This window comes from Nilaparvata lugens, chromosome 10 (genome assembly GCF_014356525.2).
Source record: "Nilaparvata lugens isolate BPH chromosome 10, ASM1435652v1, whole genome shotgun sequence".
NCBI lineage: Eukaryota > Metazoa > Arthropoda > Insecta > Hemiptera > Delphacidae > Nilaparvata > Nilaparvata lugens.
In genome coordinates this window covers 16,708,905-16,722,115 of record NC_052513.1, presented here as the reverse complement: position 1 = coordinate 16,722,115, position 13,211 = coordinate 16,708,905, and the positions used below count along the sequence as shown (strand labels likewise).

Here is a 13,211-nt window from a genome sequence, read left to right as displayed (position 1 = left end):
ACAGCCTATATTATATCATTATACCTGTATCAGCTATCTTTTACAGAAAGCATTGGCATGGCAATAAATTTATTATTTAATGATTTAAAAATATCGTTTTTGACATTTAAATATAATTGATTAGAAGAATAAACAGTTTACACTAGTAGTTCTGTGAACAGTAGACCTCACGCAGTATTCTCATCCACAAGTACCTGATTGAAACTATAGACCTTATGGAAATACAGCAATAGACTGGCTTCTCCACACATCTGTGTAATCACTTGTCAGTTGATTTATGATGAATAATTCTATAGTCTGATTTTCACTCTAATATTGGCGTATGAAGGAGGCTCCTTTTTTCTTTTATATTATCCTTGAAATGCAAAATTTCCAAAAACCTTGTATATACGCAATTAAAAAAGGAACATACCTGTCAAATTTCATGGAAATCTATTACCGCGTTTCGCCGTAAATGCGCAACATATAAACATTTAAACATTCAAACAATAAGAGAAATGCCAAACCGTCGACTTGAATCTTAGACCTCACTTCGCTCGGGCAATAAGATATACCGGTATCAGTTATCCTCTACAGAAAGGCAGTGGTAAGGCAGACAATCAGCAATGCTGTTCTCCTATCTTTCTCCACTGTCATTATAACATGGACCTCACTATACAGGGTGTACAGTATAAATATTATGGAGAATAAGCTTAATACTGTACACTATCAGAGCTAGGGGTATGAAAATTAACATACAGTAGAAGCATGATTAGAAATCAAAATGGACATGAAATAATACGGAAATTTTCAGCCCTTCACCTAGTTTATACAAAAAAATATTCTCAAAAATATCTTCATCTTATGGTCCTGACAATTAATTCAAATTCAAATTCAAATTTTAAATTCAAATTCAAATTTTATTCAATCCAATTCACAATATTTACAAATTATGAGAAAAAATAATACAGCTTAACAATATTAGAGTAATAAGTTAATAATTTATAAAGTACATAAAAGTCTAATTTATTAAACAATAGCATCAGACAAGAATTCGAACATGCTAAACCAGGACTAATTTGTGAATTTGGATAGAAAAATGCATACTACACTACAATATACTACACTATAATCAAATAAATTATAGTTATAGTAAAGTACGAAAACACTGTACTCAACGTATCCTTAAGAAACCTTTCACCTACAGATAAATCAGTCCTCAACAAGGGTCTCTTTTGCCCCAAACTCAATACCATGGAAATCAACTCATTAATTGTATTTTGAAAAGTGAAAGTGACATAACCAACATTTTGATTTGGACAGTATAGTATAAATTGGAAATGGGACAGTTTTGGGCATGAGCCTGTTGTGCCTTTCCTCGTGTTAAGTATTTGTACACAATGTGATAAATAAATAAACCTTCTCTCTGATACTGTTCACTTCACCAGATATCTCAGATGGCAAGTATACTTCACAGTGGTAACAATTATTAGTATTCCAATAATGTTTCAATAAATTAATAAATGGTTGTGACATGTTATTTCAAGTAGTTTTATTCGACTGAAAATATCCAACACATCATCTCCACCAAAACAAAGTAAGTTTGAAAAGTAGAAACGAATCTACTGAAATCATAAATATTTGAAAAAATCTACTGTAGCTGATGACTCAGGGCGATGGTATGTTCTGATATTTTCGGCTGGTTTTTGAGAAGATTTCAACTTGAAACCGATTAGTAACGCTTTTTCCACGCTTCGTTAACTGTACAAAAAACTGCTTCTGATTTTCAGATATATTTTAAACGTTCTCTTGGCGCAAAAATTGGACGAAGTTGAGAAACTAAATTGCGGACTAATGGATAGAAATGATAACAGTGTATTAATAACACTAATATGATATAATATACAATATTGATAACCTCTAATTAATGATATATTAATTGTATATTAATTTATATACAATTGATACATTAATGATAACTTTCTTGAGTTAAAAAAAAATATTTGTAAAATCAGTAAAGTATGATTATGAACTCTGATTGTATACAGTATTATTCTTCATAATATACTGTACTCACTTTATAGCGAGTCCAATATAATGGCAGTGGAAAAGATAGGAGAGCAACGTTGCCGATTCTCTGCCCTGCCACTGTCTTCTATAAAGGATAACTGATACCGGTATATCTTATACTAGTAGTTCGGTGAACAGTAGACCTCACGCAGTATTCTCATCCACAAGTACCTGATTGAAACTATAGACCTTATGGACATACAGCAATAGACTGGCTTCTCCACACATCTGTGTAATCACTTGTCAGCTGATTTATGATGAATAATTCTATAGTCCGATTTTTACTCTAATATTACTCTAACATTCAAACATTTAAACAATGCCAAACTGCCAAACCTGGAGAAATGCCAAACCGTCGACTTGAATCTTAGACCTCACTTCGCTCGGTCAACAAACTGTTTATTCTTCTAATCAATTATATTTTAATGTCAAAAACTATATTTTTGAATGATTAAATAATCAATTTTCACAGTTGACATCGAATAGGTATTTTGTTAATTAATTACATTTCTACATTGTTAAAAACGAATCTGGCAAACATTGAGGAGCTAGAAAAGGATAGCGCTATCTGCTTTATCGAATGATAGACAAGGATATCAACACCAATGTTGATCAATTACTGCCATTCTAACGTGGACCTCACTTCAGAGAAGAATTCGATGATAAAGTTTCTAAGAAGATGAAGGCGTGCTTTCAAGGTGTTCCCTTCCTACTATAACAAACTGACGCCTAAAAGCTAACAAATCCTGATGACAAGCTTTCAAATATCATTGGATGTTATGGCAGTGTTCATACACTGATCGCATAAGGATGTGTGAAAACCCTTATAAGAACCAATGATATTCATTTTCTACCTAGCAGAACAGAAATTGGTTGGAAAGCAAGGCTTTTGTTTGATACTTAGTTGACAAACAACTGTTTTGTTGACGAAACCTTATGTTCAATCAACTCGATTTTCCAGACAACTAATATAGTGAGGTCCACGTTATAATGGCAATCCTATTGCTATACTTGTCTATCATTCAACAAATCGGATAGCGCTATCTCTTTCTCGCATTGCTCTGTTGCCAGATTGTCTTTTAACAATGTACAATTTACAATAACAATTAATTAACAAAATATTCTATGTTAATTTATCATGAAAATTCATTATAAATTCATTGAAAAATATGATTTCTTGCTCAATAAAATATAATATTGATTATTTTAAACAACAATGAACCGTTAATATTACATCAATAAACCTGTATCATCTACCGTCTATAGAAAGCATTGACAAGACGGAGGATCGGTAACGTTGTTCTTCTATCTTTCTCCACTGCCATTATAACGTGGACCTCACTATAGTAGAGCGATGTCCTTGAGATTTGTTTGATTATCACAAACTTTACGACCCATAAAAGGTGTGGAGAAGGTCATAAAACAATTTAGTTGATCAAGAACTCCTGCATTGGAATTGGATATTGATATTTTCCAGAGTACACTGTAAACAGTCTTACAGAAACATAGTTTTTTGGACACAATTTAATACAGAGAGAGAGATTCAGTATCTAGATTTCTCCCATCAGGTATCTTGAATGAATTATTATTTTGGGGGATTGAATTTGTCTATTACACTGATAAATGTGTATTACATTTGTGTATTCATTCAGAAACCTGAATATAGTATTGTCATAAAAGTATTGAATTTCCCCACAAATAAGCAGATATAACCAACAAATGAGATGAAAATCCTTAGGCTGGCCACACACCGATTAGTCGAGACAAGACTAGTCACGTTTAGTCACAATACTTCACATACTTCGTTGCTTATGGAGTCATGTCTAATTGCAATGACTAATTAGTGTGAGTTGCGTCATAAGCTACAATGTGAAGTATTGTGACTAAACGTGACTAGTCTTGTCTTGAATAATTGGTGTGTGACCAGCCTAAAAATTGTCAAATACCCTCAAATCACCAAACATAAAAGTCTTCATGAAGATGTGAAATCAGAATACCCAAACTGAAAATTGGTCAATTCATGACAATGTTTTAGTTCAAACATTCCCTCCTCATGAATAAGAAAGGACACTCAATCGGTGTGTAATTTAAAACAAAATAGCTAATCACAGAATCAACTTTAATTGAAAAATGTGTATTACATGTTATGAATGATAACAGAATATATAATGTGTGTTTGAATACTTTTCAAATACACTCTGAATCTCCAAGCATTAAAACCTTCAAATTAACTCGAATTGGACCATGCATGACAGTTAATTCAGGCCAAAAATCTTCTCAGCAATGACAAAACATCTTTAAAAAAACAACATTGAAATCACTATAAACAACATCAAAACATGAAGATCAAATAATATCAAAGTACCTTTATACTTTCCTTGCCCTATTACCATAGGTAAGGAAAGTATTGCTTTCCGAAAAAAATTAAGGTACCGCAATTTCTAAATTTCTATACGTTTGAAGGTCCCCAGAGTCCAAAAAGGTGGTTTTTGGGTATTCGCCTGTGTGTGTGTGTGTGTGTGTGTGTGTGTGTGTACACGATATCTCGTCTCCCAATCAACGGAATGACTTGAAATTTGGAACTTAAGGTCCTTACACTTTAAGTATCCGACAAGAACAATTTCAATCAAATGCAATTCAAGATGGCGGCTAAAACAGGGTTTTTCACGGTTTTCTCCAAAACGGCTCCAACGATTTTGATCAAATTTATACCTAAAATAGTAATTGATAATCTCTATCAACTGTCATAAGTCCCATACCTGTAAAAATTCCAGGAGCTCCGCCCCATCTATGCAAAGTTTGATTTTAGATTCCCAATTATCTGGCTTCAGATACAATTTAAACAAAAAATTACGAGTGGAAAAGATTGAGCATAAAAATCTCTACAATTGATGTTCAGTAACATTTTCATCTGAAATTGAAAATAAGCTCGAAATTTGAGAAAATGTGATTATCCAATTGCAAACTGTTGGCAACTGTTAGTTCTATTAAATGATTCACTATGAAGAGATAGCATACCTCGTATGTCTCCAGTGTTATTGTCCTGTCATCAGCTGTCTCAGATCTTTGTTTATAGGTAGACTTGAGATGCGCAAGAACACTAGCGTCAGGTGATCAATTCTCATAACGGCAAGGAAAGTTGTGTGAGTGCGCCTCACCAGATTTTTTTAAACATATATTTTTATTAATATTTTTTAATTTTCATGTAAATACAAGTAGCCCTGAAAAAAGAAAATGAACAACCTCAAAACCCTCACAATCTATAATATAATAAAGAGAAGAATTGGCTTATACAGGTTCGGGATAGGAAATTCATTAATGACGCATCATCACGTCTCAACTACAGGACTAATTAACTTGACATTTTGCATATACATTCTTAATTTACCGAGGATGGTTATAGGCCTATTATAAAATCTACCATGATTTCAGTAGTCAAAGTTTTTAGTTTTTCAAGTTTTTATTAGATCCTTTCGGAGCATGCGTTACCTGCTAGTCAAAAATAGGATCAAATTAATAAAAAAATATGAAAACTTGTAGTACCCTTTATTATTAGAAACTTTAAAATATTTCAAGGACTATTTTCGACCGTAATTTGGGTCATTTTCAAGTTGAATCTTTTTAAGATCAAAGTATTATAATTCACGCAATTATTATGCCACAAACAACGACAGATCTGAATAATCTCAAAACCTTCATAATCACAAATAAGTAGTAGAATTCATGCAATTCACATCTCACAAACAACAAAACATCTCTAAAATATCAGAGAACATCCTCAAAATCCTCACGAATAACCTCAAACTAGAATCAAGTAGTCACACCGCCTACATCATTTACCCAACACCTGTTAACAAACACCGTCTAAACCACCTCATCTCACAAACAACGAAACATCTCTAAAATATCAGAAAACATCCTCAAAATCCTCACGAATAACCTCAAACTAAAAGCAAGTAGTCACATCACCCACATCATTCACCCAACACCTGTTAGCAAATACCGTCTACACCACCTCAATTTTCTCAACTAACAAAACCAATCAATACTCACGGTTCATGGTGACCAAAAACCACTCAAATCCAAACACAAACTAGCCGAAATCGATAGTAAATAGACACTAAAACAATAGATCGAGAACGCACAAAAGCAGACAAGACTGTTCGAACACACGGAAATACAGTGCAGTGACTGAGTATGCAACCAACGGCAAAAGCAACTGGTTGGAACAGAATAAAAGCCCCGCGCTTCGTCTCACCGTGTATCAACTTGTTTGCGGATACGCGTAGGTGCGACCACGTTTCACAAAACAACACACACATACACATTCACCCGAATACATTTACAGTACATACACACATGACTTTCACACATACCAATAGCAATTCAAGAGCTACAGACTGACTGGACAAAATCTGAGAGGAATACTCAGAGAGTATAGAATCAGAAACAAATAATAAGGTAATTTTGAACAGTATCTTTACTCTATGATAGAATGTACTCTATACTCTACATGCTCTCTATATTCTATCTATTCAAGAGCTACAGACTGATTGGACAAAATCTGAGAGGAATACTCAGAGAGTATAGAATCAGAAACAAATAATAAGGTAATTTTGAACAGTATCTTTACTCTATGATAGAATGTACTCTATACTCTACATGCTCTCTTATTCTATCAATTCAAGAGTACAGACTGACTGGACAAAATCTAAGAGGAATAATCAGAGAGTATAGAATCAGAAACAAATAATAAGGTATTTTTGAACAGTATCTTTACTCTGTGATAGAATGTACTCTATACTCTACATGCTCTCTTTATTCTATCAATTCAAGAGCTACAGACTGACTGGACAAAATCTAAGAGGAATAATCAGAGAGTATAGAATCAGAAACAAATAATAAGGTATTTTTGAACAGTATCTTTACTCTGTGATAGAATGTACTTTATACTCTACATGCTCTCTATATTCTATCAATTCAAGAGCTACAGACTGACTGGACAAAATCTAAGATGAATAAACAGAGTGTATAGAATCAGAAACAAATAAATAGGTATTTTTGAACAGTATCTTTACTCTGTGATAGAATGTACTCTACACTCTACATGCTCTCTATATTCTATCAATTCAAGAGCCACAGACTGACTGGACAAAATCTAAGATGAATAAACAGAGAGTATAGAATCAGAAACAAATAAATAGGTATTTTTGAACAGTATCTTTACTCTGTGATAGAATGTACTTTATACTCTACATACTCTCTATATTCTATCATGGATTAAATAGATAATCATAGAATAATAAATAAATAATTGACCGAGCGAAGTGAGATTCAAGTAAGATCAAGTCTAAGATTCAAGTCGACGGTTTGGCATTTCTCTTAATGTATAAATGTTTGAATGTTTTAATGTTAAAATGTAATAATGTTAAAACATTGAAACGTTAAAATGAAAAAAATGTAAAAATGTAAAAATGTTAAAAGTGTAAACGTTAAAATGTAAAAATGTAAAAATGTAAAAATGTTAAGATGTTTAAATGTTTAAATTTTGCGCATTTACGGCGAAACGCGGTAATAGATTTTCATGAAATTTGACAGGTATGTTCCTTTTTTAATTGCGCGTCGACGTAAATACAAGGGTTTTGGAACTTTTACACTTTAAGGATAATATAAAAGGAAAAAGGAGCCTTCTTCATACGCCAATATTAGAGTAAAAATCAGACTAAAGAATTATTCATCATGAATCGGCTGACAAGTGATTACACAGATGTGTGGAGAAGCCAGTCTAATGCTGTATTTCCATAAGGTCTATAGTTTCAATCAGGTACTTGTGGATGAGAATACTGCGTGAGGTCTACTGTTCACAGAACTACTAGTTACTCACTTTATTTCTATATACTCTATACTCATTCTGTACTCTACGGGAATAATATCGGTGTTAGAGGGGGAAATAAGTTGTGGGCGGGAGGGGAAATACATGCATCTCTTTATACGGAAGTGTGTGATGATAAGACAACAAGTGAATCGTTGTGTGTTGAATTGATGAGATATATATATAATATAAATAATTATATATATATATTGTGTTGCTGAGTGATTGACTTTCTGGACGCGTCAAATTTATTCAAGGAATTTGAATCATTGAAACTTTTAAATTGGATATGACTGAACGTCAAATCATGTTATAGTGAGGTCCACGTTATAATGACAGTGGAGAAAGATAGGAAAACAACGTTGCCGATCCTCAGTCTTGTCAATGCCTTCTTTAGACGGTAGCTGATTGATGTAGACAGGTTTATTGATACGATTACGATAATATAAATATTGATAATATTAACGGTTCATTCTCGTTTGAAATAATCAATTATATATAAGCGAGAAATTATATTTTTCAATAATTTAATAATGAATTTTCATAATTAGGATGAGTATTTTGTTAATTTATTATTAATTCTACATTGTTGAAAGACGATCTGGCAACAGAGCACAGCGAGAAAGAGATAGCGCTATCCGCTTTGTTGAATGATAGACAAGGATAGCAATACTATTGCTAATCAAACACTGCCATTATAATATGGACCTTACTGTAGTCTATCGTAGTCTAGCTTTAGTTGAATTCACTTTCAACTGTCATCCCCCCCTTAACAACGGTTTCTATTTTAACCAATGCAGAGATTTATAGTGAAATTACCTGTAATTCAAGCTGCTAAATTTGAAAAGCTACTTATTCAACAAATTATGCTCGAGTGCCAAATATCACTTCTCACTTTAGTTGAATTGCTGATGTAGATATATTGTGAATGATCAATCTTTTACAAATTCTGTTCAAAGATATTACTTATTAAACTTGGTAATCTTTGAAGAATGTTTATAGATGTTAGACCACATTATGCACCATCTACGTTTCATGCTAATCTAGGATTACATGTCTATATGGTCGCATTTATTACAATATGTTTCATTTCGGGCTTATACCAACAGCTCAATAATCTCCGTTCAATGTGATACAGGCGATAGCCTACATACGGTCCCAACTATTATGCACTAATATGCACAGCCCAAAACTGTTTCTTCCCCGAATTTAGATTTATGCACTACAATTAGTCCAAAAAGTAGGTTATGTTCCATACACTTGAATTCAGGTCCAATTTCCAGTCCAAACATAAAACATAAAAGTTACAATTTAGATTGTTCACGAACCAAATTGAATAAAAGAATAACACTTAGGCCTACTAATCACTTAAAAACTGTAAAATAATGATTAACTTTGAAAATTCTGATATACTTTAATTTAGAATGATATACCGTGTTATGTTCAGTTATTTCATCTTTCCAACCCTTAAGATTTCTTTATCTTTCGATCGTGTTTATATTTTAAGCTGGCTATAAGTCAGTTTATGAATTTTGGGGATGAGATATTTTGATTTTCCACAGACACACTCACTTCCATTATCCACAGACGACGAAAGTCTCAGCTGTTTTCCCAAGCATGGATTATCCTTTTAATGTCCTTCAGCGAGTTTTCCCAGGGATGAGACCTAGTGCAATCGAATTTTTATATCATAAACCTACTATGTTCCAAATTTCGTGAAAATCGTTAGAGCCGTTTTCAAGATCCGTTGGACATAAATAACTATATAACCAAATAACCATATAAATAACCAATAAATATAAACAGAAATTGCTCGCTTAATATAATAGGATAGGGAACAAGTGACATACTGAGTGCAAAATTTCTCTCTTTTCTAATATTTTGATAGACTGTACAAATAGAGATTATGTGTAAAACATTCACAGTCAATAGCAAGTTAATGAATCAATGATGATAACCACGAGTCAATGATTCAGTAATGACTGCAACGAATCTTAATGATTCATGATTAGCAATCAACACTGATAAAATGCAAAGCATTCTCGCGAGAAGCCAGCGACTTGATTTGGCGAACTTAGCCTCGTTCAAGGTCAAACTCAGCTACGCCCGAACAAAACTTAGCTCAACTTATTTGGCAATGTCAGTAGCCTCCACGTTCATTCATCTTTTTATCGGGATGAATTTATGAATCCAAATATGGGCTATCCAAACAGAGTCCTAGCAGCATATTCGATGAATCATCAGTTAATTCACTCATTTCAATGTATTGAACACTTGTTGATAATACTTTTATTTTATTTATACATTAATGAATACAATAATATCATTCTCAACTATAGTGAGGTCCACGCTATAAAGGGCCCCATACACTAGGGAACTTGGATCGGCGAACAAAGTTCCCCAGTGAATGTGGAAAATTGGCGAACCGCGAACCAAATTCGTGACGAACTTGGTCTTCAATCTGGATTGAAAACTTTGTTCGGTTCGTCCGCCAGGGCGATATATTCTATCTATATATATTCAATATATTTTCTCCCACAGCAGCTGCAAACTTTGAACCGTTTCATTTCTAGACCCCGAAAGACACTGAAGTAACGAACGGTTGTTCGCTCTCCCCACTACAGTGTGTGGGCAAATCCTACAAGAACTTGGTTCCCCGAACCAAATAGGCCGAGCCAAGTTCCCTAGTGTATGGGGCCCCTTAATGGCAGTGTTTAATTAGCAATAGTATTACTATCCTTGTCTATCATTCAACAAAGGGGATAGTGCTATCTCTTTCTCGCTTTGCTCTGTTGCCAGATCGTCTTTAACAATGTAGAATTAATTAATTAAGAAAATATTCCATCTTTAATATGATAGTTCATTATAAAACAATTGAAAAATATAATTTGTTGCTTAATAGAATATAATTATTTTAAACGAGATGGAACAATTAATATTACATCAATAAACCTGTATCAGCAACCGTCTATAGATCTTTTAACAATGTAGAAATAATAATTAATTAATTAACAAAATATTTCATCTTAATTATGAAAATTCATTATGAAATTATTGAGAAATATAATTTCTTGCTTAATAAAATGTAATTTATTATTTTTAACGAGAATGAACTATTAAAAAAATAATAAGAAAAAAATATAATTATTTTTAACGAGATGGAACAATTAATATTACATCAATAAACCTGTTTCAGCAACCGTCTATAGATCTTTTGACAATGTAGAAATAATATTTGATTAATTAACAAAATATTAAATTTCATCTTAATTATGAGAATTCATTATGAATTTATTGAAAAATATGATTTCTTGCTGAATGAAATATAATTGATTATTTTAAACGAGAATGAACAGTTATATTACATCAATAAACCTGTATCAGCGACCGTCTATAGAAGGCATTGACAAGACAGATGATCGGCAACGTTGTCCTCCTATCTTTCTCCACTGCCATTATAACGTGTACCTCACTATAGAGTACGCGAAGCTGATACGGCAAGTCGATAAAGTCTTTATCGTTGAAGTAAAAAGTTGAAGAAAAAGTTGAAGTAAAAACGGAATTCGTGTAACTTAGCAATAAGAATCCAGAACTGTGAAGGAGTAGAGTATGCAACCCGCATCACAGCCGTGCAGAGGGAGTTGCATAATCGTCAGAGAGACGGCGTTAAAAAGATTCTCAACTAGAGTAATATTCCAGTTATGAAATCAGCATCTGATTATCATTGATTTGCTGACCTTGTCTGCCAATGGAAAAATCAGGTAGCTAACTTTCTTGAACATGAAATAGATATATATGATGTAATAACAAAATATTTGATCTTAATTATGAAAATAATTATCATGAAATCAAGAGAAAAATTGTTTCTGACGAATTGTTCATTATTGGGAAGAATTATAATTAATGTGTAATCGGATTTACCGGAATCACTTACTGGAAATGAGAATGAACATATTTTTTCCTACAGTTACATTGAAAAGTGGCCATTGCTGCACTGATTACAGAACGCAAAGAATCACTTTTCCGCTCTAGTGCGGGAAAAATTTTTCTGCACTCCAGATTTGCAACATGGCAACACAAAATACTTAGTAGGTTATATGGAGCAACAGTGCAGCAAAATCAAAATGAAGTTGGTAACAGTGACTGCTGTGGCTGCTATAGTGAGCAGAGGTGCAACGAAGCACAACGCGCTAATTATTATTCATTATATATTATAACCAAGGACAACCAGGACTTTAGGATTTTAGGATTACGGTTTTTATCAATAATAAAATTACACAGAAAAACATTTGATGCATTTCAGGCAATTTTACCCATAATTACCCACTTTTCATATTCAATGGTAACTGTAGGAAAAACTTAATGTGAAATACGTGCGCAAAGTTCCTCTGCTGCACTCAAGAAACCATTCGTAAACGTTTCTTTCGGTGCAGCAAACTGTCACTTTGCGCACTAGTTGCACAAATAACTATATTGTAACAATTTATATCTCTCTCTGAATGCTGAATCGCACATTGAAGATCTACAAAAAATTACAAGCATTACTAGTCAATTGTTAACTGTACCTATTACCATAGAGAACAGAATAATAGCATAAGAAGATAACGCATGGTATAGTTCGTTCATGTTCCAAATTTCAAGCCAATTTCTTGTTAGCTCAAGCCGATTACTGTCGACAAACTGTCTACTAATAAGCCTGGGTTTCACTAGAACAGTTAGTGGTCGAGTAACTGGCATACTAACTCTACCGAGCTAACTCTACTCTACTTACTTGGTCGAGTAACTGTTTTCACTAGAATTGAGAATATTAGATAAAGTGTGTTGTCTAGTGAACTAAATAACCTTGAAATGTCAATACTTTTTAATTGATAAACACTTCTTAGTAAATTGTAATAAATTGATTCCTTTCTACTTTCCTTGCCCTATTACCATATTGACTATTAGATATTGACAAAACATCTTTAAAAAACAACATTGAAATCACTATAAACATCATCAAAACATGAAGATCAAATAATATCAAAGTACCTATTTTACTTTCCTTGCCCTATTACCATAGGTATGGAAAGTATTGCTTTCCAAAAAAAATTAAGGTACCCTAATTTCATGTTTTCTAAACGTTTCAAGGTCCCCTGAGTCCAAAAACATGATTTTTTGGTGTTGGTCTGTGTGTGTGTGTGGGTGTGTGTGTGTCTGTGAACACGATAACTCCATTCCTAATTTGACCGATTGACTTGAAATTTTAAACTTAAGGTACTTATACCATGAGGATCCGACAATAAGAAGTTCA

General features: G+C 33.0%; 1 protein-coding gene across 1 annotated transcript in view; it reads right to left on the bottom strand.

Annotated features, from left to right (window-relative positions):
• The window catches only part of LOC111052736 (paxillin), a 111,967-nt gene extending 105,749 nt beyond the window's left edge, over nt 1–6,218 (bottom strand). Inside the window, exon 1 of the mRNA XM_039436465.1 lies at nt 6,103–6,218. Within this exon, the coding sequence (XP_039292399.1) occupies nt 6,103–6,109 (7 nt within the window). The 5' untranslated portion in view covers nt 6,110–6,218. The remainder of the gene's footprint in view (nt 1–6,102) is intronic.
• Between the last annotated feature and the right edge of the window lie 6,993 nt (nt 6,219–13,211).